The sequence below is a fragment of the Oryza brachyantha genome, chromosome 3 (assembly GCF_000231095.2).
Source record: "Oryza brachyantha chromosome 3, ObraRS2, whole genome shotgun sequence".
Taxonomy (NCBI): domain Eukaryota; kingdom Viridiplantae; phylum Streptophyta; class Magnoliopsida; order Poales; family Poaceae; genus Oryza; species Oryza brachyantha.
Window position 1 is genome coordinate 28,501,647 of NC_023165.2, and position 25,169 is coordinate 28,526,815.

General features: G+C 40.8%; 5 protein-coding genes across 5 annotated transcripts; 2 read left to right on the plus strand and 3 right to left on the minus strand.

Annotated features, from left to right (window-relative positions):
* Positions 1-998: 998 nt before the first annotated feature.
* On the minus strand, positions 999-5,823 carry LOC107303816. The gene is made up of 3 exons (XM_015834646.2): positions 4,666-5,823; positions 2,309-2,937; positions 999-1,389 (listed from the first exon to the last, which is right to left on the minus strand). Exons 1-3 carry the CDS (start codon positions 5,821-5,823, stop codon positions 1,377-1,379), a joined length of 1,800 nt encoding a protein of 599 aa, XP_015690132.2. The 3' UTR covers positions 999-1,376.
* A 2,528-nt stretch (positions 5,824-8,351) lies between these two features.
* On the plus strand, positions 8,352-9,061 carry LOC107303923. Its single transcript, XM_015835259.2, has one exon. It carries the CDS (start codon positions 8,469-8,471, stop codon positions 8,835-8,837), a length of 369 nt encoding a protein of 122 aa, XP_015690745.2. The 5' UTR covers positions 8,352-8,468; the 3' UTR covers positions 8,838-9,061.
* A 171-nt stretch (positions 9,062-9,232) lies between these two features.
* LOC102716391 (GDP-mannose transporter GONST1-like) lies at positions 9,233-12,787 on the minus strand. Its single transcript, XM_006650763.3, has 10 exons — positions 12,631-12,787; positions 12,327-12,528; positions 12,031-12,220; positions 11,719-11,858; positions 11,418-11,547; positions 11,059-11,157; positions 10,727-10,881; positions 10,192-10,308; positions 9,960-10,057; positions 9,233-9,865 (listed from the first exon to the last, which is right to left on the minus strand). The coding sequence occupies exons 2-10, from the start codon at positions 12,515-12,517 to the stop codon at positions 9,822-9,824; spliced, it is 1,164 nt and encodes a 387-aa protein (XP_006650826.1). The 5' UTR covers positions 12,518-12,528; positions 12,631-12,787; the 3' UTR covers positions 9,233-9,821.
* A 1,358-nt stretch (positions 12,788-14,145) lies between these two features.
* LOC102716667 (zinc finger CCCH domain-containing protein 25) lies at positions 14,146-16,331 on the plus strand. The gene is made up of 4 exons (XM_006650764.3): positions 14,146-14,466; positions 14,566-14,675; positions 14,787-14,974; positions 15,752-16,331. The coding sequence occupies exons 1-4, from the start codon at positions 14,294-14,296 to the stop codon at positions 16,211-16,213; spliced, it is 933 nt and encodes a 310-aa protein (XP_006650827.1). The 5' UTR covers positions 14,146-14,293; the 3' UTR covers positions 16,214-16,331.
* A 521-nt stretch (positions 16,332-16,852) lies between these two features.
* LOC102717333 (anthranilate synthase alpha subunit 1, chloroplastic) lies at positions 16,853-22,116 on the minus strand. Its single transcript, XM_015834647.2, has 11 exons — positions 21,919-22,116; positions 21,632-21,825; positions 21,370-21,559; positions 20,767-20,918; positions 20,163-20,278; positions 19,800-20,046; positions 19,648-19,704; positions 18,817-18,969; positions 18,158-18,238; positions 17,627-17,713; positions 16,853-17,326 (listed from the first exon to the last, which is right to left on the minus strand). The coding sequence occupies exons 1-11, from the start codon at positions 22,055-22,057 to the stop codon at positions 17,003-17,005; spliced, it is 1,740 nt and encodes a 579-aa protein (XP_015690133.2). The 5' UTR covers positions 22,058-22,116; the 3' UTR covers positions 16,853-17,002.
* Positions 22,117-25,169: the final 3,053 nt, after the last annotated feature.

Below are 25,169 nucleotides of genomic sequence, written 5' to 3' on the forward strand. Positions count from 1 at the left end.
TTGCATTTCTAATTTGATTCTTTTTAACTAGAATTTTATATGTTTCTAAATTGTATTTATAGATAGACTCTTTCCTCAATATCAATTATTTTAAAATTTTTAATCCTAGATTTATTTACTCATGGACTATTTTTTATTATTTTTCTTAATTCTGAAATTGTATTTCTAATCTGATTATTTTTAACCGGAATATGAGATGTTTCCAAATTGTATTTATAGATGGACTATTACCTTAATATCAATTATTTTAAAAAATTTAATCTGAGATTCAGAATTTTCTAAACTTTATTACGCGTGGACTCTTTTTTATTATTTTTATTTATTTTTAATTCTAATTGATGACTTTTTTCTATTATTATATATATAAGATTCGGTGGACTGATCATTATAATGCACATAAATATCTTGTTATACCTTTGTTTCGTATGAGGTTCACGTAGTTGGGTTTTTTGCTTGATTATTACGGGCCTAGGTGTGAAATTTGGGATTGTTTAACAGGCGATTTTCCTTTTCCGATTAAAAAACCTGTTCTTGTCTCTCCTTTTTTCTCTTATAGTTGTCCGAGTAAAAAAAATCTTTTCTTTTTCTTCTCCTATTTTCCTTCGATTAATCTAATTTTTAGACCTTCTTTTCCTATTATTTTTTTAATAGGTTAATAGATAGACGAGGCATCTTGTTCTTTATATATTGCCGGCAAATTTTCCGTGATCTTTCAATACTTACAGTGTTTAGTCTTTGCATAGAACAACACCAGTAAGTAATTGACATGCCGATGGTGTATATGTTAACCATCAATCAAGCAACGATGATACGGCAAAGTACTATCACCAGGTCAGTCTCAAAAATTAGTTTGGATGTGCAGAATACTCCACCGGGAATCATGGGCATGGCATGTATATACTCGGCTATGCAGATAGTAACCCTAATCCCCGAAAGAATGACACATAACCAAACGGAAAATTCCCTAGAAGAGAATAATACTTTGATGGTTCAGAAATATTTGAATGAAAGATATATGTGGCCTGTCAAAACAATTCCTAAATGATGGCCAATACATTTGGCCACTGTTGTATCGAATATCCGCACCTTTCATTCTCTCTCGGATCATGTACTTTTCTCTCAAAAGCGAAGCAAAATTGTAAACACACACAACTGCACAGGGTCTCTGCCATTTACTTAAGTAGACTAATTCATCTCAGCTTGTATTTTTCCCTGGTGTGGTGGTGAAAACTACTTCCAGGATCATTGGAGAACCGTGACAGCATTTACTGAAAGGAAAAGAACCGTCGAACTAGACATCAAACTCTTTGTGATTTTCTACTTCATCTGCTACAGAAAATGACCCACGAGCCAAAATTTTTTGATACTTCATGCTTCTACTTGCCGGACCTGTCAGAAAACAATGCAAAAAAAAAAAATTACCATAGTAGCAAATATTAACTCCGTTTTCACGTTATAAGATGTTCTAGCTTTACATAGATGCTAATAAATCTAGACACATAAATGAATTTTGGTAGGGTCAAAATATGAAATGGGGGAGTATCCAACAAGAATTAAACTGTAGTGGAAAAGGAACTGTTCTGAATTTTATAAATGAACTGTTTCTATTTATAAAAACTCTCTAACAAGAAGGCACATATGCTTAAAATTAAATGTGCACGCAGAGCTAGAATTGTGCATAATGTGATAGTCATTTTCAAAGACAGGAAGTTCAACAATATTGTATTGTCAGTTCCATTATTTAGACATCAAAAAAGTATTTGATGAGGTGTCTAAACCAATAGACAGCAATAACCAATCACCATCAACCAATGGACCCTATGATATTGGAGAAATTTTGCAGTCAAATTTTTTGGTATCTTCACATACTGGGTACCTAGAGGTAAAAATATGGTAACTTTTGGTACTCTTTCAATGATGGTAAAATTACCTTCAATATTAATACTTTTTAAGGGAATTGTGAACCCTTCAGTTACTTAAAAATATTATGATTAAAACCATCCAGGACTACTGGAGCTCTTCAAATTACCATTGCTATTGCACGGGATCCAACAATCCCTCTGTTGACAATAGTACATTACATCTCACAGAAACCACAAGCTCATGATCAGGCTTGTCTTTTCGGGGAATTTACAGTTGCAAACAGAAATGTCGTTATGTAAGCCCAATGAAATCAGTCTGAATACAACCAGATCCAAATTAAGATCACAGTAAAATGTGCATTTGCAAAATTAATGATAGCACAAGTGGCAGGTATATATTGCAGCAAGTAAAACAATATTCAGAAGCATCATGTGTTGTTTCTAACCTTATGGAAGATGCCAAGGTCTTCATCTTCTTTTCAGAATGGTCTTCGTCGCTGTCTCCGTCTGTATCCACATCTTTGGCATTTGTATTCTCTGCTCTAGTCAAGCTTGCCAATCTTCTTGGAAGGAAAACATTGTAGTAGTAGTTCACTAAATCCTTTTTTGGTTTCTCTGAACTGAATTTCTTCAAGGCAATCTCCATAAAGTTTCCACGTTTATTCCGAGGAATCACCCTTGTAATTTTACCAATTTTTTTTTGGTCTGTTCTAGTCCATAACTTTAAAGTTTGCTCACCACCCATTGCTTCAAGCCCACAGTTACTGAAAGCATGTTCGCCCAACTGATTCTTGAGCAAAGATGTTGCCATTTTTATATGAACTCCTACACATGCCTTAGATCCAGGAAGTTTACATTTACACTCGCTAGATGTTGCTGATAGCTGAGAGGTTGACATGCTATCCATGTTTAACGGGCAGACAACCTGACCCAATTTTCGCGATGTCTCACCATCAGTTGTGTAGTCAGCAATATCCTTCTCAGGTAGGGCATTTCTCCACTCAGGAACAGAAGCTTGACACAAGATAGGGTCTATTAAAATACCTTTCCTCGATGCTGAAGTATAGTCGATATTCTTCAGGGGTAACATGCCAAAGTGAATTAGATGCAGATTCGAGCAACTTAATTTTGTTAAAAACATGGCAAAGGGGGAAATAAAATATTAGACTCAATAAATTTTCATATTTGGAAGAATATCCAAAAATAATCAGTAAAACACAACAGATATTCTTGACTAGTGATCTTGACCATGGATACCCGTCAATCCACCCTAGTTCAGCCAAATAAACTAAAATACATAATATATGCATTTTAGTTATTCTTGTTGAATTAGACTGGATCAACGAATATCTATAAAGTGACCCGCATCCATCCCTACTTCATAAAATTCATCTCTACACAGCAGTAAGAAATTAGACACAAAATGACTAATGAAAATAAACACAATATGAACAAAGCCTTGTCCACGTGAGCATAAACTCCCACTGTTACGTAACTAAGGGCAACCACAATGTTTATTTACCAAGTCGGTACTAGCGTAGGTCCTAGCATCAAGCATTTGTTGTTTCTATGAGGCTCCATAATGTTTAGCTACCAAGTGGTAAACAAGGAGTCCACGTTGAATATCATGTAAAGAGATTCTCAAGTAGGGATGGACATGAGTCAACCTACGAGTAATTCGTGGCTGGCTTCAATATAAATAAATAGACTAAGTTTTATTTTTAAGATCTCAAAAATAAAAATTAGTTTATTTATCTAAACTATAGCCGGCCACGGATTTACCCGTGCCATGTCTATTATCAAGAATCATAGGTTGTAGTCGGCAGTAACCATACTATCCGATTGTAACCACTACCAGCTGCCACAGTGTATAACCAGGTTAGAAGTCAGCATTAATTGGTTATTACCTGACTGCCAAAATAAAACCGACGTGCAGTATCCTAAATTACGACAGATTCTGTTCGTACTGCAGTCACCAATTGATAGACCAGAGAAACAATGAAAAAGGAAGCAAAACTAAATAATGCAGCATCAGAGATTATTAATTACAATCAGCCCGTTACTGTATACTCCCTTGTTACATATCGGAAGACTATTTGACTATATCTAGTTTCATCCATCGATCAATATATACTCTAAATTTATTAGTATTTGCATAAATCTAAGCAAGGCTAAAAAATTTTACGTTATGGAAGGGAGGGAGCACACACACCATGAGAAGTGTAGACCCTGAAAATTGTGAAACGGCAACATATCTAACAATGCAGGGAAAACTTGAAGATGCAAGCAACAATTTAACATAGTTGAATTCATAACCTTTCATCAAACAACTATCATCCTCGTATGAAAATCTTGTCTTGATATGAAGAAAGGTGCAGATCTCACTCAATCACGACAAACATCGTACCCAAGAACTGTCACAGAGGAAACTACCAAACGCTGCCGAAACTAACAAGAGAGACACAGATTGGTAAGAAATTATTGGCAGATTCATGGAAGGAATCTCGCATGAAGAAACATACATGCAGCTGTATTTCCCTGTCCTTACTCTCAACAGAGTACCATGCAAAGGTGGCAAGGCAAGTACGAGACACAAGATATAATCAATTCTACGTTGAGATTCATCCAAGATTAGCATAGGCAAAATGCCCAATCAAGAACACCAAGAAACTGCGTAATCAACAGCATCCCCACGTCTACACCACCTCTGATCACATCCCAAGAACTTGAACGTGCCGAAACTGAACTCGTCCCTGTAAGCTCGAACGAAAGAAATGGATAGGTTCGCCAAAAGGAAGCTCACCATGATGGAGCGCACTCGGCGAACACTCAGGAACACCTCCGGCATCTGCTTCTGCTCCACGTCGGCGAGGTCGCCCCCTGCGGCCGCGCTCCGCAGCAACCCCAGCTTGCTAGCCATGTCCGGGACCGGGTCCAACTCCAACTCCAACCCAAGCTCCCTGTACGACGAGGCGGCGTCATCCGGCGCGAGCACGGAGCGCTCTCGGCGCACGCGCAGGAACACCTCCGGCATCTGCTTCTGCTCCACGTCGGCGAGGTCGCCCCCTGCGGCCGCGCTCCGCAGCAACCCCAGCTTGCTAGCCATGTCCGGGTCCAACCCAAGCTCCCTGTACGACGAGGAGGCGTCATCCGGCGCGAGCACGGAGCGCTCTCGGCGAACACTCAGGAACACCTCCGGTATCTGCTTCTGCTCCACGTCGGCGAGATCGCCCCCTGCAGCCGCGCTCCGCAGCAACCCCAGCTTGCTAGCCATGTCCGGGTCCAACCCAAGCTCCCTGTACGACGAGGCGGCGTCATCCGGCGCGAGCACGGAGCGCTCTAGGCGCACGCGCAGGATCGCCTCTCGCATCTCCTTGTCCGCGTGGCCGCTCCCGCTCCCTGACCCTGAGGTCGCCTTCCACAGCTTCCCCGCGGCCGCGCTCCGCATCCACGTCGAAACGGCCGAGGTCATCACCCCTCTCGCAGTTATTGTCGGCGACGGCGACAACGGTCCTGCCTCCGCGGTGGTAGCCGGAGACGCGTCAGCTCCGCGCTTTCTCCGCCTCGGTGTTGTCGTCGGCGATGAAGACGACGGCCGTGCTACCGCGGGGGTATCCGGGGACGCACCAGCGAGGCCCTTGCTCCTCCTCGCAGTTTTCGTCCGCGACGGCGACGGATAAGACGTCCCTGATCCCGCGGCGGGGGCATCCGGAGGCGCACCAGCGAGGCGCCTGCTCCGCCTCGCCGTTGTCGTCGACGACGACCCTGCTTCCGCGGCGGGGGCATCCGGAGGCGCACCAGCGAGGCGCCTGCTCCGCCTCGCGGTTGTCGTCGACGACGACCCTGCTCCCGCGGGGGTAACCGGGGAAGCATCGTCCCCGCGCTTGCTCTTCCTGGACCCCGGTAGGGACTTCGGTGTCCTCTGGCTGGAGCCTTCGGGCGGGAGGTCGGACCCGTCCATCTCGGTGCGCCTGCCTCCGCCGGCGAGGTGTTTGCGGGAATGCGCGGCGCGGCGGCGGCGAGGCGCGTTTTGGCGCCCGGGTGCGAAATGCTGCGCGTTGGTTTTTGTTGGGTTGCTTCGTTTCGGGGTGGGGGTGCTTTTGTGGGGCCCACTTTGGGAAGACGGAACGGCGTTTACTGACGGCTATCTTCTTGCTAGCTCAAATGGGCAAAGTCTTCCGGCGTTATATGTTGCTGGAAATTAACAATAAACAATTTTATTTATTGAAACAAATAAATCTATTTGATTCTCATGCACATTAAATGAGTATATACATGTACTAATCGGTTTCTATGTGTGCTGTAAATTTGTGTTTTACATGTATGATTGTGGGTTGGGATTTGTGACTAGTTCTTTAAATGTGGATTAAGTATATACATATATCTAATCGGTTTCTATGTGATCTGTAAATTCTCAGGCCATTCTCAATGGCTCCTTTTATTTTCACAGTTTTCAAGTATGATATATCAGCGTTCTAGTTTTATTGTGTAAAATAAAAAAGACATCTCTCAGTGGTCTCTTTTATTTTACAGTTTCATAGGCTTATAAACCATTAAATATGAGAATAATTTAACATGCATGAGAATAATTGCTACATAAGAGAAAAATATGAGGTGGACCCCACACAAGATCTAGATAAAAGACAAGTTTGGCCTTAATGGACTTTCATTCAACTTTCATTTGCTTGGAAACAACGTCACAAGCCTTTCACTAGGATAAAAGAGTTATTTTTTTTCTCTAATAAATTATTGTCATGTCATAAAAAATCTGATGTGGCACCTAATTAAAGCCAAATGAAAGAACCATTGAGAATGGCCTTAGTCTTACTATCCATAGCTCATGTCATTTCTAGTGAAGATTTTCATCCCGTGGCTATTTATAGCATTTATTATCTCTGTTTCATATTATAAGATTTTCTAGTCTTACCTAAATTCATTCAAGATGAATTTATATAATTTATATACGTGTCTAGATTAATTAGTATCCATATGAATCTAACCATTGCTTAGAAAGTCTTACATTGCGAAACGGAGGGAGTAATTATGATACGTGTGGTTGGTTGGATGAAGGAGAAACGAAACAAGCTTCAAATAGTTTCATAATCTTGGTAACATTGTATGCCCAATTTCGTCTAGATAAAACTCACTTTCTCTCTCTTCATAATTATATTGTCATGCTATCCAATTTGCTTATACGACATTTTATTTATTGAGAATGGAACTACTGTGAAACTCTCTTTCCGATTGCCAAATACTATGAGCATTTTAACACAATCACCAAGAGACCATATAGGACTAGATGTCGAGATGGCTGGGAGAAGTGTGGAAAGAGAGGATGAGTAGATTGGTCAAACAGTTAGTGTATTAGTGATAATATGTAGTATGCACCACTCTTATTTAATGAGTTGATTACATGGATAAATTTAGAGGTAACGTCCACCTCTATTATTAAACTTGTTTTTTATATAATGATCATATAGGATCAAATTGAAAACTTGAGATGCATGGAATAGTTGCATGAAACATGTCAAACTGACGTGGAATTAAAACTCGATGAGAGAGATGGTGTTGGATAAGTAGGCGTGTCTTGAAAGTCGTTATTGAAGTATCCGGAATAACAGCTGTCTTCATCAGTTGGAGGTTCAAGAATGGTGACTGGACTTGGTTGCTCGATCTCTTTTGCCACATAAGAATGATCCGGAATAGTTATGGATTCATAAACATGACAGTGGAAAAGTAACGCAGAAACCTGAAATTGTGAACCCTTGGGTGAGTGGTACACCACAAACTTAATATAACCAGATAAGTACCAGTAATAATATAGCATACATTACAACGGTTCATATAATTGATGATAAACTACATATGATATGCTAATATGCTAATAGCAAAAAGTAAATGCTCCATACCATTAGTGATGAACTGCACAGATTTATAAAGGAAAAACGACTTGGGATAGCAAAATAAAGGAATTAAGGTCAGTCTCCATACATATTTAATGAAGTGCCATACCTATTAAATAGGGTGTCACATTAATAAAATTGCTAATTTGGCAGAATCATTAAATGAGGGAGTTTCATAAGACGAGAGAGGAGTTTCATCCCATAAAACTCATCTGGCTCGGTTATTTAATTTACAGTTTTGTTAACTATACCATGAAACTATGCACTAACTCTACGCTAACACTCCGTTTCTATACAGATGAACAAGTTAGTCAGACCCACACCTAATGAATAGCGTGAGCGTAGGACGAGAAGCCGGGCCATGAAGCGGCCCAAATCCCCGCACTGCTACTGCAGTGGAGGCCCAAGTCGTCTCCATGGCACCACACACGCAGCCACGTCCGCTTCCACCCATTTCACGCCTCTCTTCCAACGGCAAGGCGCGCAGGAGCACGGTAGATCCCCTGGTGGCATGGAGGCGTCCGCGTGGGTATGGATAAGCCGCGTGTGGCCGCCTCACCACCTTCTCTTCCACCACACGCCCACCGCCGCCCAATCACCTCCTCACTTACCACTAATATATACTCCCAGTCACTCGGCCTCCGCCTGAGATCGTACGTCGTCGATCGGCGATCGAGTGCCGCGCGAGCTAGCTTCAGCTACCATGGCGTCGGTGGGCTTCGGCAGCAGAGTGGCGGCGCCGGCGTCGTCCTCGTCCACCGCCGCCGCGGCGGCGGGGCGGAGGCAGCGGCGGCCGCCGTCGCGTGTCGCGATGGTGGTGGTCGCCGCCACGAGGGGCAAGCCGGCGCCGGCCGACGAGGAGAAGAGCCTCGCCGACTTCATCTTCGGCGCCATCTTCAAGAAGGACCAGCTCGTCGAGACCGACCCGCTCCTCAACAAGGTCGACGGCGCGCCAGCCTCCGGCTCCACCGCCTCCCGGAAGACGGTCTCCTCCAAGAAGCCCGCGGCCGGCGCCGACGAGGAAGGCGGCGGCGGCTTCAGCTTGGGCGGCCTCTTCGCCAAGAAAGGCTGAACCTTTCTTACCCACGTACTACGTGTATATCTCCTCGTCAAAACTCTAAGCTTAATTTGGAAGATTTGCATATACTTAGTAACATGTGAGGTGTGACTCAAAAAGTGATTTTTGATGTGATAATGTGGCACATATACTCTATACATCACACATCATTTGTTATTTCTTTTCAACTCAACATGGATCGATGGATTAAAGGGTTAACCCTGCTCTTGTTTATGCAAGTTGCCCTGTGCCCTTGTTATATACTTGTCGTCTCGTTATCTTTTGATTTTGTTGCACTTGATCGAACACCGATCAAATAACTTTGTAACAAGTGGCTATAGCTTCTGTTGAAGCAAATACCACGTTATTATCCATTATCTATAAAATATACAAGTTGCCTTTGCTTTAAAAAGGATTATACTTAATCATAAAAAAAAAGGGATTATACTTTACACACTTGTTTTATTTTCACTTCAATATGAGGCGGATTAAATGGGTTATTAAACCTGATAGCACTGTGTGCTTCTTATCTTACATTACTCCAATTTGGAGTGAAATTAATACTGTCAAGAAAGCAAAAAGGCATGCCCAACATTAGGCGTTGGTACGAATCAAATAGTATAATCTGGCAAGTGTTGCATAAGATTGGCCGTCTCTTCACATGATCCTGCTTGATTAGCGACTCAGGTTGGAGGCACCAAGCTTTTCTTTTATTTTGCACTGGTTGCTCTCTTCAACTTCACGACCAGACAGATTGCAAAGAGTTCCAACCGGTGGCTAGTTTTGCAGAATCAGAATGGTTTCTGCCTCACCACAACTATAGACCAAAACTGAATGCATAAACACACCAGCACAGTGTGTAACCTTATGAACAAGGACTATGCACAAAACCCATGAATGATCCACCAACAAAAACAATTTAACATTGACCACATCTCTTTACAGTTGATACTTGATAGGTATAGCGGCAGTGAAACCTCTTCGTGTCAAAAATACACACTAGGACATTTTTGCCTTTGCAAAGAATATCCCAGCAAAAAGACCTGTTATGGACATGCAGAAATTTGTCATACATAAATTTATACATCCATAAAGAAAATTAGACAGAGATTCAGCAATGATGGAGCAAGTACTCACCAAAAATTATGCTAAATAAATTTTCAACACTCACTGGTACGTTGAAAAGCAAGATACCAGCCACCGAAATAGGTATTTTGTTCAGTGAACCAACAAGGCTGAAAACAGAACCCAAATAAAAGAAACTGTCAACATATAGTGAACTTTGATGGTGTAACAATTATGCAAATACTATTTTAATGAAAAAATGTTTTATTGGCAATTTGGAGGAGAGTCAGTAGTTTCATCTCACCTGTAAGTTGTTGGGCCAGTCCGATGTAAAAACCAGACAGATGAGAAACTGATTGCTAGACCTAGCAAACCACTAGCTGTTGCAAAAACCCAGAACATAGGGTCTCTAATAACTTCACTGCAGATGAATGGAAAAAAATCGCGCATAAGTACAAATGGGATAAACATGAACAGCATCCAATTCTGCCTTTGGAGCCCCAATTCCAGGATAAATCTAATAGCAGGGTTTTCCCCTGCTGTGTTCACATTAAAAACATATAAACAGCACAATAATCAATAATGAAAAGTTCGTTGAATTTTTTTGTTCATCTGACTTCATATTTAAGTTGATTGTAATAGATTGAAGCTTCGTTTATGAGCAAGAAACAGAACACCTTTCTAGTAATTTATTAAAAGAAACTAATTTTAGAAGCAGAGTAAAGTACAGGACAACATGAAGATTTTCATATGTTTGTTTGCATGACTTGCACAAATGGTAAATGTTACTGCAGATTGCTTTAGTATAGTAACTTAGGGAGTAAAGGTTAAGTTCTTACACTTCATAAACGTATTGCCATTCATTGAAGATAACAATCAAAACGAGTGCAAAAGGTATGGAGAGTGCATTATTAAGTAACACCATAGAAACTTCATTGAGGGAACCAGATTTTGTTGATTGTTTGGCTATATCCATAACACGCCTTAGTGTAAGCTGTGACAAAAGGTAGGAAAATTATGTAAAACACACATGTGACAAGTAGGGGAGAACAAGAGAATTGAGGTCTTAGAATACCTACAAAAAAAAACTGTTAAGCCAGTTCATCAATAGATTAATAGGCTTGCAGTAGACTAGAAATGAGCAAAACTATGAACAGAAAAATGGACTAACCGAGTAACCTGCTGTCAGAAAGCAATTGAAAAATTGCCACATGTAACCAACTGGATGGAAAGAAAGATCTGTAATCCCCCCACATACAGCTGATATAACCTGCATAGAGCAGAAGAGGTGTCAAAATCTTAATACAGGCCAACAATTAAGTATTACCTCCGTTTCAGGTTATAAGATGTTTTGGTTTTTCCTATATTCATATAGATACTAATGGATATTGACACATATATATATAACATATACATTTGTCCATAAATGAATCTAGGAAAAACCAAAATATCTTATAACCTGAAACGGAGGGAGTAATTAGCTAATGTCTGGAAGTAAAGAAGATGCATATGTAGCAGAAGAGGACATACCATTAGACATAAGGCAGCCCAAACCTTTTTGTTCTGACCCTTTCTGAAAATATATATCTCTCCAACAGCTGTCAAAATGTTTGTCATGTTCTTTAATATCGTCACCATTGCAACATTTATGTACTTCAAACTGAAAAAAAAAAGGAATGCATTACTACTCTGTTAGAACTTGAGCAATATCATAGGAGTAAAGTTCATTTGAAATCAATAGTACATAGAGTATTGTCGGAATTATCCTAACAGGATTCAATGTAGTCTAGGGTGATGTACCAATCGTCATATATCATATCGAGGCACGTACCTGTACATTCCAGTTACTAGCATCCCAACAAAAATAAGATTCACTGGAATCCAGACTTTAATCAACTTCCATGAAAGTTTCTCTGTTGAAATTACACCAAAGAGCTCAAGTACCAGAAGAATGATCACGCTTATAAGATTCTGAACCACAAAAACAGTCATGATCAGATCAAATTATGGAACTTTCCAAGGAAACCATCACATCACAAATGCATGCGAGTGCCGGCATCTACAAGTCACTGAACTACAACACAACTTCACTTCATTGTGATCACTTCAGAAGGAACCCGAGTAAGAGATAAGCATTAGTCACCTGGAACAGCATTAGCGATATGCCAGCATTGAAATTATAGCTGGAGAGTACCACTTTGTTGAGCAATATCATGCTGCAGGAAGCAACACAATAAGCAAATCCCGAGAGTAAAGGACCGGTCTTGTTTCCCCACTTGCTTTGCTGCTTCTGAATTAAGCTGTCAAAAACGTCAGAAGTCTTCCTCGACAACCTGCAAGTTAGCACGCAAAGCAATCTACGGGGTCAATCTCTCCTGCCATGACGCTGGCACGAAAGAAAACAACAACCGATTAATTGGTACTGGATGATTTACTTACTTGTTGGATGCCGCCTTCCTGGCGACATTGGCGGCGACCTTGATGATGGAGTTGTTCTTCTGCTTGAGGTAACCGTGGATGATCTTGTAGACGGAGGCGTCGGCGTTCTTGACGGCGATGGCGGCGACGCTCGTGTTGGGGGACTTGGCCTCCTCGATGTCATCGTACTCGGGCCTGTAGTCCAACGACATGGGCGACGCACCTGCAACCGCCATCAGTCCGATCAAGAAACGAATCACCGTCACTCACTCTGTCAGACTCAAGATCGGTGAACGAACAGCGAGTGCGCCGCCATTGGCGTTACCTGGAGGAGGAGGAGGAGGAGTTCCTCAGGGGCAGAGAGAGAGAGAGAGAGAGAGAGAGGTGGTGGCCGGAGAAGGAGAACGGGAGAGGCTAAAATGGAGGAGGAGGAGATGCCTTCCGACGGCATGAAGGGGCGTGGAGAGGACGCAAAGAGGAGGTGGGGAGGGGGCGGTGGAGGCCGCGTGGGTCAACGCGGAGGAGGAGGGGGGAAGCGGCGTGCGGCGGAAGGGAGGCCGGAGAGAAAGTCGCGGGACGGCGGGAGAGCCGAGGAGCGGCGGCGGAGGTGGCAGGCCGCATGGGTGGAGGAGGATTGTTGGAGTCAAACTCAAGTCAAGTTACACACTGCACCTGGGCTTTGACCTTGTTATTCTACTATGAAGTGCATTGTTTACGTTGCTGGCATATGATATCATAGATTAGATCACGAGGTTCACAACATCTCTATCGTACTCCTCTCAAAATACTTATTAAATCATTCAAATTTGTTGAAAGAAAATGTCCTATTATGTATCTCATCAATCACCTTCAATTCTACTTTTCTTTTTTTAATATTCTACTTTTAACCACCGTCTCACTTCCAACCACACTTTATTTAATAAAAGTTACAGTGGATAATTCTTTTTAAAACCTTAATTTATAAAAAACAACTTTGAATGACAGGGATGAAAAGTTAAACGATATATTTAAAAAAAATTATATAGGTATTCTAATCGATCTAAAAGTTAAGGCTGAAAAATAAACTTTACAAAAAAACCTCAAAATCAACTCTAAATTTAAGATTAGAAATTTAAAATTTAGCTTATAAGCATAAGCAAACGAAAAGGCATTTATTTTGGTACGAGGTAGTAATATATCACGAATTATTTGATTTTTTATAACTATTTAATAGTATAAACAACTAAATTAACACAAAATTTAAGGATCTTTTAGGAAGAATTTTTTTGTGCAAATTAAATTGTTTAAGAGTTTGAAAGTACTTACATATTATTTTTATAAAAAATGTTTGTGTTATATTTTAAATTTTTAGCCACTAATAATTTGCCAAATCTTTAGTTTACAAATGTAAGAAATTGTGTGTGTAAAATTCCCTAGAAAATTGTTACATAATAATATCATATATAGTTAATTTTTAAAATTTTAATCTAATATAAACCGGATGGTACCACTGGTCCCAATAGGAAGTGCCTCTGGATAAATATTGAATTTGTTTGAGTTTACAAAAATGTTATCCACATTTAAAACCAAGGCATGCTCACATTCAAATTTATTTGGAAATTTCTGAAATATGTTTACACTGTAAAAATGTGAAAACCTATATAACGTAAAGTCTATGATATTATCTGAAGCCTACACGCAAAATGTATTCAAAATAGACAAAGAAAACTATCATCATTTATCATCTGAACAGGTAGGTTTACTCAAATATCAGTTCTCTACCGTGTTTACTTTCAAACGAACACGGCATTACTTGGCCGTTGGATCTTCAATCAACGGTCGGATAGAGGCCATGTAGCTACCATCGGGACTCGAACCGACCTCCGCGGACGTTCTAGCCAAGAACCCTAATCCCCAATTCCCCATCTCCTCCCAATCCGATTCCTCTATAGACGGCGGATCCGAGCAGTCCCTCCGGCGGCGGAGGCGGCGGCGGGTGACCGGGGAAGATGAATCCTCTGACGCAGGTGAAGAGGACCCAGGTAATCAACCAGAAGGAGGCGCTTCTGGGCATCGGCGAGGACGCCTCGTGGCACGCCAAGTTCAAGGACTCCGCCTACGTCTTCGTCGGCGGCATCCCCTTCGACCTCACCGAGGGCGACCTCCTCGCCGTCTTCGCGCAGTGAGTACCAGACACGCCCCGCTTGTTATGCGTGTATTGCTCTCCTCATGGATTGGACGCGGAGCGGAGATCTGAGCAGTCTCTCCTTCTCTTCCTCAGATACGGCGAGGTGGTCGATGTGAACCTCGTGCGCGACAAGGGCACCGGCAAATCTAAGGGCTTTGCGTTTCTTGCGTACGAGGACCAGAGGAGCACGATTCTTGCTGTTGGTGAGGTTTATTATCCTCTTTTCGCGTAGGTCGTATCTACATGTAGCTTCTGTGCTTGATTCGTTGTAGAACTGAAGTGCTGACCGTTTTTGTGTTCGTGAAATTCTGAAGATAATTTGAATGGAGCTAAAGTTCTTGGGAGGATTATAAGGGTTGACCATGTGAGCAAATACAAGAAAAAGGAGGAGGAGGATGAGGAGGAATTGCAGAAAAAGAGGGAGGCTCGCGGCGTGTGCTATGCTTTCCAGAAAGGCGAGTGCAATCGTGGAGCTTCTTGCAGATATTCCCATGATGAGCAGGTAGCCTTCCTTCTTGTGTATTGACCGAATTGTTGTACATCAAATAGAAAATGTTGCAGAACAAACCAGAAATCACTATTGTATGTGTAGCTTTGCATTGGCTGCCAGAAACATATTTCCAGATCAGCATTTTGGTAGAAAATATGTACCATGCCATTTCACTGCAAGTTTTTGTGGTGTTAATAGACCAATGTTTTCTCATGACGAGGATATGCTGGAAAGTTACACTTGCAATATGCAAGGACTTACATTAATTAATGGAATGGGATTCTGGCCGGTTCTTACATGACAATGATAGCCAGTATGCTTTACTAATTTTTACAGAATATTTGACCAAGGCATATCATCCTTCTTTTTCATCTAATTGTTGCTGGTTAATTGTAGTCAGGACTTGTGTACACTTTGGTCAATCAAGTTGATTTTCAACTCTAGTGGATATGTGAATTAGGTGGAACATCACTATAGGTTGTAGGTTGTAAGTTGTTGGAAATGCAAGATCAGTTTCTGTTATTGTTGTCTTGTGATAGATGCCTAGACAGTAGATACAGCTATACGGTAGACTATTTGCATTTGCCAGATTTCTAGTAGTATTTTTGCAATAAAATACAGCTAATATAGGATTGTCATTATGTTTCTTATTGTTGAGTGGGAATGTTTTCCCTTAATGATGGGTGGTATAATTTAAAAATAGCTTCAGTAATTACTCTGTCATAGTATGCCGATTATCATGTCTGGTGACTAACATGGATCCACATGAACCATGCAATATACTTTCAGAGGAATGCAAACACTGGTTGGGGTTCTAAGGAGGAGAGCAAAGCAAGATGGGAGCATGACAGACACCATGAGCCACCAAAGAGCCACAAAAAGTTCCCATCGGATGCTGGGGAACCAAGATTCCCTGACCGAACTAAAGAGGAGTCGAAATCAACTGGCAGGGAAGGGCAGTCCTCAAGATCTGAGGCGTACAGAGACCGTGATTCCAGGATTAGGCATAGTGGTAGAAGTTCAAAAGATCATGACAGGCATAGGCATGATAGATCACCTGAGAGATCAAGAGGTGATAGGCAGAGAAACAACGACAGATATGCACAAGGAAGAGATGAAAGATCAGAACGGTACAAACCTGAAATGAAACATGATGGAGACCAGAAGCGATCGAGGCGGGACACTGATTCTAGTGGACATTATGAAAGGGGTATCGAAGAGTCAGAAAGGTACAGGAAATCACGACAATAAAATTTGGATTTGTTGTTGCAGACATTGTTGTTCTGATCTGTTTGTACCTGTACAAGATGGATAAAATTTTTGCTTGATCCTTTGTCTGGTATTAGTCTAATGGATGTCATCGTTTAAATCCTGCTTGAGCCTTTATGATATGATTTTGAACACACTGGCCCATAGATGAGCAGGATTCCCTCCATCTTATAATATAAGGTGTAACCATCACTAATACAAAGATTAAGAAAAAGTTATAATCACGTTCTCAGTTTAGATTACTTATTGTATGTATGCACGTGGTTGGACGTTTTGATGATGAAGAATTTAAAATGAATCAAACGTAGAGAAAAAATATGTGCTAGGTAATAAATATGTGCTAGGTAATGTAAGCCTGCGTGCACGTCTTATGTCTTATATTATGGGACAAAAATATAGTTATAGCTTATATTATCAGAAAATATAGTTATAGCTTATATTATCAGATAGAGGGAGTACGTTAACTCGATGCATTAGTTAATCTGTGATCAATGTTAATACTCGTCTGATGAACACTACCGTAAGTTAACCAGTTTTCATGTGTATTCTATTGTTACAAACACTATCGTTAGTTCACCCCTCCCGCTATCGCATTTGAACACAGATTAACCAACTGCGATATCAGACATTTCGATCGGCTGTACATTTATTGAATTTATTACGAAAGTTTCGAATCCAAATAAGCAACATCCTACAGCAGACCGGAATGGTTTCTGCTATAGGCAGCAACAGAAGAGAAAACAAAAGCTGCCCTACACTACACTGGATGATCTACTCATCTACAAATGTAGATTCGGCAAGATCGATGGCACGAGCAAGGCCTGCAGCCTTGTTTAAGCACTCCTGATGCTCGTCGTCAGGCTTGCTGTCAGCGACGATCCCAGCCCCAGCCTGAAGGTGAGCCACCCACTCCTGACGAGCGTTTTTGTCGGTGTAGGAGTACATGGTGTCGAACCGAGATCCTGTGGGGAAGACGATAGTACGGAGAGCAAGCGCAATGTCCATGTCCCCGCGGAAAGAAATCCCTCCAAATCCACCACTGTACGGCCCACGCATCTTCCCTTCCATCTGGTCAATCAGCTCCATTGCTCTCACCTGATCCAAAACGAGGATGAGAAGTTGAGCTTAGTTGAGCACAAATAACGCATGATAGATTTATTTTTTTAGAAAATGGATTAAAGCAGCCTCTACGTCCGAAACGGATGTAGGTAGCACCAATAATCCATGATGGATGAAGCGAAAATAATAAAATGGAAGTGGTTAACAAGCTGGTCATCAGTCATTTGATAATTATGATGGCATATAGAGATTGTTGGCTTGGTAGTGTTTCTCTTTTTCTTTCTGATACAGCATTCAGGTGATGCAGCCATACAGGGCCAACATGTATGCCCTTACCTTTGGTGCACCACTAACTGTTCCAACGGGCAATGCTGCTCGGAGAGCATCCCAACAAGTCAGCTCATCACGCAGCTCCCCGGTAACCTGCAGAAATAGACCTTGTGAGAATTATTAATAACACAGCCATGATGGATTATAGTATATATGATAAATAAGAAGGATGATTAGTATATCATTTGTTATGATATAGGATTCATTGGGGATAAACATCGCTGACGGTGTCAGCTTGATTGGGATGAGAGGAGACTATAGGCTAGGGAGGAAAACTTGACTAATTCTGATTCATTGCTTGCTTGATTGAATAGAGATGCAGCCCCATAGTTATATAGTTGGGACGAGTTGACCCTTAAGAAACCTTACTGTAAAATAAAGGAAAATAGACAACAAACTCAATCTAATCCTTACCAAAATAGAAACCTAGTTGCTCGAGGTGCTCACGCCATGAACAGTGCACGTGAACAATACTTGATTATTACACCCAAGAATATTGGATATTATTGAAGCTGTACATAATACAAATAGACTTACTGTTGAACTAATGTGCATGACATGTGAATATCGTTCAACATTCATCAGTTTCTCCACCTTTACTGAGCCTGGTTTGGACACCTGAAAAAAAAAAGTTTACCACAGATTACATAGATGAAGCTAGAACTCAGATATGTAGTGAATTAGCTAACAATTTAATAGAAAAGGGTACTGGGCATAAAGATCAAAGGTCCACCTTTCTGATCGAGTCAGGTCTTTGTTATCACTAATGCATGTATCTATTTTTGTTACCAGATCTTAACATAATGCATTCAATTTTTTCTGTCCCTCTACTTCTTTTCCCGTGTACTGTTCTTTGGGCTTCAAAACCAGCAACTTTTAGGTGCTTTGCGAACTTATTATTACACAAAATGCAGAATAGGAACTAGTTTAAGTGATAACAAGACAAGTGGATGATCTTCATGTGAAATCTTTTGCTAGAGATAGAGAACATTAACACATTTCTGATCACATTCTGATAAAAAACATGGCGGCTTTGTTCCTAAAAGAAACTAGGCCATCTTAGGTAGAGAAGCAAGAATCATTTCAAATATCACAGTATTTTAGTGATATGAAACAAAGGCATTGAATGCAGAAAATGGAGGATTAACTACCTATGGAAATGATTGGAAACAAAACAGATGCATGGAAGACCAAACCTTTCCAACATCATTCCGTCCCAGATCTACTAACATAATATGCTCCGCGCATTGCTTTTCATCACTCAACAGCAGTTGTTCTAAAACCTTGTCTTCTGCTTTTGTTTTTCCTCTCCTAATTGTTCCAGCAAGTGGCCTGTTGACAATTGTCCTCTGGCAGACAAAAAAAGTTATTATCATGTTCACGCTGCATTAAAATTGCTAGAGAAATTTTACAGGCACAGTGCCTTCCCTTTAGGAAAGGGAAACTACAACTGATGGATAAATTTAAAAGTAAACAGGAAGCTGCTAGTTGAGCAGTTCTCTGCTTTTGAAAAACATACATACATGAAATAGCAAACATCAGTATGGCAAATCCATTTCAAAGTCACCGTATTTTTAAATAAAAATATCCACAAAGAACATTCAAACACACAGTATCTCATCAGATACTAGAGGTTTCTGCAGATAAACACACAAAAACAGAAAAAAAAAATTGTCATAGCACATAAGAAGCAATAATCAGATATGTGCATCTTTTAGACACTAATACATTATCCAATTTTGACACTTCTCTCGAAAATACATTTTAAGTAAAACTAGGAGGTATGTCTATGCATACGAATTAGGTGCCTGTTAGTAATGGCATATTAAAAGGAATACTTTAAACATTGGGTGCAAACCCAATAGAAAGATAGACACAGTCTTCATTGCAGTCTTTCACCTGAGATGACATCCATACGCATAGAAAATGGTGTATATTCCCTATCACATTAAAGAACACTAATTTCTAGCTGCATCAGCCAACTACTCAAATTTAGAACTTTTGGATTCAATGTTACATTTACAGACCTTTTCCACCCGGGTAAGAATTTCAGGACTTGATGCTACCAGAATACACCCACGAGCCTGAGACAATATTATAGGAGATAGAGCATGTTGTTCAGCATGTGACATAATTTACAATAAAAAACCTTGACCAGAGTGCTGAAAATGTTTGTTACCTGTAGATAGGCCATATAAGGACTAGGATTCACAATACGCAATGCACGGTACACCTCAAAGGGGTCAGCAAATGTCCGCCTCTCAAAACGCTGGCTTAGGACTACTTGAAAAATGTCACCAGCTAGAATGTGCTCTTTTGCTTGAATGACAGCTTTCTTATAGTCCTCACTTGACATTGATGATTTCTGTAGTGCTGAACCGAATTGCCCAACATTAAGTTTTACAGAACCAGCAGTAAGAGTTGGTCTGCATATATATTTGATTAAAACGTTTTAGTGAGAACCAGAAATCTAGGACAAAATAATAGCAGTAATCAAAATGGATAAGTAGAACATGGAGGTTGACCAGTCATTATAACTCACACATTAACACTATGTAATCTTGATAACAAAGCTTCCAGCTGATTTTTCCCATCCTCATATGCTTTGTCAACTGACTGATGGCAATCTACCCGCACCCAGTGTATAACATGTGTTTTCTACAACAAACAAAACAGAGAACGTTAAACCAATGGTTACAAGTAACTGGGTAATCAAAGCTCCAAAAGCGGTGATTATAGTAAACACATAGCAAAAGCTGAAAAAAATGTGTGCTTTTTGTTTGATGACTTTAACTATTTATGATTTTGCTATTATCTAAATAGGCCTTGTTGATTTATCAATACTAGGAATCTACATAGGTCGGTGATGGTTAATTACGAAATGGTAAAATTCTGAATTAACAACAGAGTGGCATAATAACTAGCCAAAATTCAAAAGTAATATGACATAAAAAATTACCCCTTATATGAACATAAAATAAACAAACAGTTCATTCTTTTTAACAGTTTAGCTTTTAATTCTTAAAATATATTGATAAGACAAATGGCAGGACTTGTAGTTTGGATATGCTTATGTTTAAAGTCCAAGACATAGGATTACCTAAATTACGCACTGCTCGTAAAAGTATTCCGTATATTATTTATACCTTTTCAACATGATCAAAAACAACTATGTCATTGTAGAGGCCTAAATGGATGTCAGGAAGGTTCCTATCATCCTCTGGCGCATTAGAAAATGGAAGCTTCTTTGTTTCAACATAACGCACTGTGTCGTAGGAGAAGAATCCAACCCATCCTCCTGCAAAATAAATCACAAGATGCAACAGAATGGAAAATCATTTGCTAGATCACTGTGCTAGCAGAAAGAATACGACAAAAGCGCCGTACAAGTCCAAACTAATGATGTCTCATTTTCATTGATCCCCTAGAATAAAAGAGACAAAACAGAAATATTAAAATGGGACACATGTACCACATGTACTGGTGGTTACCAATGAAATGGGGTCCAAGAGAACCCCTCAATGATCGACCACCGTTTACCGTTATAGATTTTGTTTTTTTGTGGCGGCATTTATCGTTATAGTTTTTGGTTTTTTGCGGGGTCGTTTAGTGTTATAGCTTCACAGACAGGCACCAACAACAATGTAAAGACATGCCTAATGTTGGTAGAAATGGCAGATCCTATTATAGACAGCACCATGTCATTCTCAGTCCAAGATTCCAGAATCCAGATTAGTACAGAAAGTTACCACAAAACGCATCAGGGAGGCCTTCAACAATCTGTGGGTTCCACTGTTCCATAATGCTCCTTGGAATTTTCATCGGATCAGGAGCAAACTGCTCCTTCCTAGACTTCATCTCATGATCCATGACTGTCACATGGTTGGCCTTGGCTACAATCTCCATCGCAGGCTGCGCCCCAATCACGCTGTATCTCCCCTGCAAACAATCCAGGAAATCCTCACAACACTGTTGGAACAAAGGGAACAGATCAAGTGGATGAAACAGTACCACATTGGTGCCCTCGGATCCCTGCTCGACGGACTCGAACAGGAAGCTGGGCGCCTCGCGGTCGTCCTCCTTGACGAGGCACCGGTACGCAAGCACCGGCGTGAGGTGGTCGGAGAAGATGCACCGCTTGAGCGGCAGGACGTTGCAACCCTCCGCCGCCGCCTTCTTAAACCCGGACTCCTCCTCCCTCACCGCTGCGCGCACGCACACACGCAGAGGGGAACACACATTTCAACCATCCACCCCGCAACTCGCAGAAGAGCCCAGCGACCGAGAGGGGGACTCACCGACGGCGTCGAGCTGGTGGAACGTGGCGGCGGCGCCGCGGCACGCGACGGCGCCTCGCCGTCCTCGGAGGCGTCCCCCGCCCACGCCCAGCGGCGGCGTGGACGGCGCGATGCGCAGGGAGAGAACGAGGCTGGCCATAAACGGATCAAGAAACTCTACTGGACCCAGCCGGTGTGGAGGGGACGAGTGCGGCGGAGCGAATGCAGGATCGGGGCCGCATTTAAATAGGCGCGGCGCGCGGAGGCGGCGAGGGGCGCGCGGCGCGGGCGCGGCGTGGCGTGGCGGAGCGCGCGGTGGGACACGTCGCGGGCGAGCCGGGCGTTTCGCCGAGCAGGTGGTGGGCGGGGTCGCTCGCGTGCGCAGCGCCGTGCCCGTGCGGCGCTCCGGAGAAGGGATTGCGTTAGCCGCGCCGGAATACCAGCGACGGTTACCGCTTCTCTTGTTGGAAAAAGTAAGGCCTTTATTTCTAAAATTTCCTTTTTTTTGTTTTCCCTTTTGGGACGGATTACGGATATGCTTATCCGCCACGACATTTTTGTTTTTATAGCATTTAAAACAAATAGATGATGGAAATATTTTGTCACTATTCATATTACCAAATATTCCATAAATTTCTTCTCATTAATTATTTAACATTCTATTTACAGGTACTTTTTTACCCTGTCATCGTCATTTGTTCCTTATTTTTTTCAAGTACATGAGTTTTGAAATATAAGGAGTAACACATTATATATGAAAATATCATAGCATTTAAAAATGTCCTATATGGTAAAGCATCATAAAAAATAGGGAAAATACCATTTTACAGTAAATAAACTAAAAAATATGTTAAAAGCATTGTTGGAGAATTACTGCATTACTTTACCAGCAAATCTTATCGATGACTCTCATCTCAATACATCAGTTAGCATAATTATCCATTTCTGCTGCAGTACCTAGCCTGATAATCGTCTCAATTACAATGTGAAACTTGATACGATAGCTAGCATTAGCAGGTTTTATTTGTCTGTAATTAAACGTTGACAATGTGCTCTGACTCGACTAGTCTAAAAGAAATTTTTACTGCTAACTTGTTCATTCCAAAGAGCAATTCCAATTTTGCAACAATTTATGGGCCCAGCATGAGGAGAACATGGATTGCCCCTATATTTTACAAGCTGGGCTGGGCCTTGTTCTACGAGTTTTTTGCACCTTCGCAACAAAAAGAACTCCATGCTACCTTCCTCAAGTACAAAACGAGTTTGATTTACCTCCCTTATCCTTAAAACCTTACATAACATCTACCGCATCCGTTTCATATTGTAAGACTTTTTAGTTTTACCTAAATTTATTCATTAATAAATGCATATGATTTATATATGTATATAGATTCATTAGGATTTATATGAATCTAAACAATATTAGAAAGTCTTACATTGCGAAACGGAGGGAGTAACTAATATTAATGGTTTATACCCTACTTTTGTTATATGTGATACTTGTGTGGTATTGCAGTCAGTAATTTTGTCCGATGTAGCACATTTGATTTGGTCCATACATGTTAATATTGTGATACGTGGCAATTCTGCCCAAAAATTTTTTGGTAAGCACACATATTAGTTACAAAGAAAAGGAAACAAGAGTGTATATGTAGGCAACCAAACACTCGCTCCATGCTACTCAAACACATGTACATGTACAGTAGCGGATGTAGCCAACGAGATTAGAGAGGGTCTGATGAACAAGTTATATAAAGTTTTAGCGTCTCTTTCTATTATTCTTTGTCATAAAATTTTAATATAGTCTTAGCGAAGAGTTCTTATTACTTAGGGTTAGCGTGTGCTCGAGCATGTCGTTCCCATGCTAGATCCGTCTCTGCATGTGCTTTCAACGCACACATTTTATCTGCAGACTTGTAGGATCTAAAGCCCCCGATATATGAGGAACACAGTCCTATTGAACATGTAAGTGGCATGCATATGTATCCCTTGTAGTATAACCAGAACCAACCACTTTCGTTGCTTCGCTAACTGCTCGTTCAAAGGAAAGATCAGGGGGCAATCAACCCCTTTTTTTTCTTTCAATTAGATTGGGTCACAATAATATTTGATATTCATTCCCACGGGATAAGTTGGCCGTTGTTTCAAATATTTGTCATTATTGACCAGTGTAATTCTAACTTTGAGCATCAATAAATTTTCAACGGTTAGGTCATGGTATAAAAAGGGATGTAGCCAATTGACTCGCACAATTTTAAACGATCACCTACAAACGAACGGTCCAAATTCGAACATAAAGTAATATCTAGTGATAAGTATTTGAATAGCATTGGGGAGTATGAATGGCTTATGTAAGAGCATCTCTAGCAGCTCATCTAAATTTAATTATCCATATATTTATTAGGATGATCATCTTAAACAATATTATTATTCATATCTTCTCCAGCAGATCATTCATATATGACACCTTTCATATATTTTTGGAGGATGGAGAGAGTACATCTAAACATGATTTTTCTCTCTCCTAATATGAATAATATCTAAAATAAAAATAATGGTTGGAATGGATGTTTTGCTGGAGATCAACTTTTATACTTCATCCTCTAAGGATAGGATCGCTGATCTGTTGGGGATACTCTAAACGCACGATATAGCTTAATTTGTACGGTTTAGACGTGGAGTATAAATGGCCTTTCAATAGGGTAGAAAAAATTGCACGAGACGTAGAAAATTACTCCAGATTGATCGGATATCCGGGCTGCTAACCTCGCATATGCTGTTCATCAGATCTTTCAATCGACTGGTCATTTTCACAGGTAACATTTATTCAATCTTGCCGTGCTAGCTGAATTAATTGTGGACAAAGATAATTAATTAAGTTCAAAGTGACCTCTCCTTTTGGTTTACTTTAACAACGATATCGTGACAGACATGTGGCTGTGTTTTGCTTAACGATTGGTCTCACTCTTCTTTTGCAAGTATATAATTAATTAATTAATTAATTAAGAACAGTGTGTCGATCAATAGATGCAGTCCTGCACCGACTAAACCCCTTGATGATTGGCAAATTTGGCACGCCCAGTTTTGGATGATTCGATAAGATTTTTCTGGTACATTTTGCTTGGAATTCGTGGGGTTTAATATCATCTAGCTCGTACAAGAATTGAACAACGTACACCATCGATACCAATAGGAGTTTACTAGCTTTTTATATACAAATTTGGACAATTGTTCATAAAGTGACTTTATTTTAGGATGGATGTAATATTTTG

Coding starts and splice junctions, on each gene's coding strand:
- LOC102717333 (XM_015834647.2), bottom strand. CDS start 22,057: ATGGCCAGCCTCGTTCTCTCCCTGCGCATCGCGCCGTCCACGCCGCCG. Junction 21,826..21,918: donor CCACCAGCTCGACGCCGTCG/GTGAGTCCCCCT, acceptor GCGTGCGCGCAG/CGGTGAGGGAGGAGGAGTCC. Junction 18,970..19,647: donor TTCTTACCCGGGTGGAAAAG/GTCTGTAAATGT, acceptor TTTGTCTGCCAG/AGGACAATTGTCAACAGGCC.
- LOC107303923 (XM_015835259.2), top strand. CDS start 8,469: ATGGCGTCGGTGGGCTTCGGCAGCAGAGTGGCGGCGCCGGCGTCGTCC.
- LOC107303816 (XM_015834646.2), bottom strand. CDS start 5,823: ATGGACGGGTCCGACCTCCCGCCCGAAGGCTCCAGCCAGAGGACACCG. Junction 2,938..4,665: donor GCCGAGTGCGCTCCATCATG/GTGAGCTTCCTT, acceptor TTACCCCTGAAG/AATATCGACTATACTTCAGC.
- LOC102716391 (XM_006650763.3), bottom strand. CDS start 12,517: ATGTCGTTGGACTACAGGCCCGAGTACGATGACATCGAGGAGGCCAAG. Junction 11,859..12,030: donor TATCGCTAATGCTGTTCCAG/GTGACTAATGCT, acceptor TTTGTGGTTCAG/AATCTTATAAGCGTGATCAT. Junction 11,158..11,417: donor GGGCTGCCTTATGTCTAATG/GTATGTCCTCTT, acceptor TGCTCTATGCAG/GTTATATCAGCTGTATGTGG.
- LOC102716667 (XM_006650764.3), top strand. CDS start 14,294: ATGAATCCTCTGACGCAGGTGAAGAGGACCCAGGTAATCAACCAGAAG. Junction 14,676..14,786: donor GAGCACGATTCTTGCTGTTG/GTGAGGTTTATT, acceptor GAAATTCTGAAG/ATAATTTGAATGGAGCTAAA. Junction 14,975..15,751: donor GATATTCCCATGATGAGCAG/GTAGCCTTCCTT, acceptor ATATACTTTCAG/AGGAATGCAAACACTGGTTG.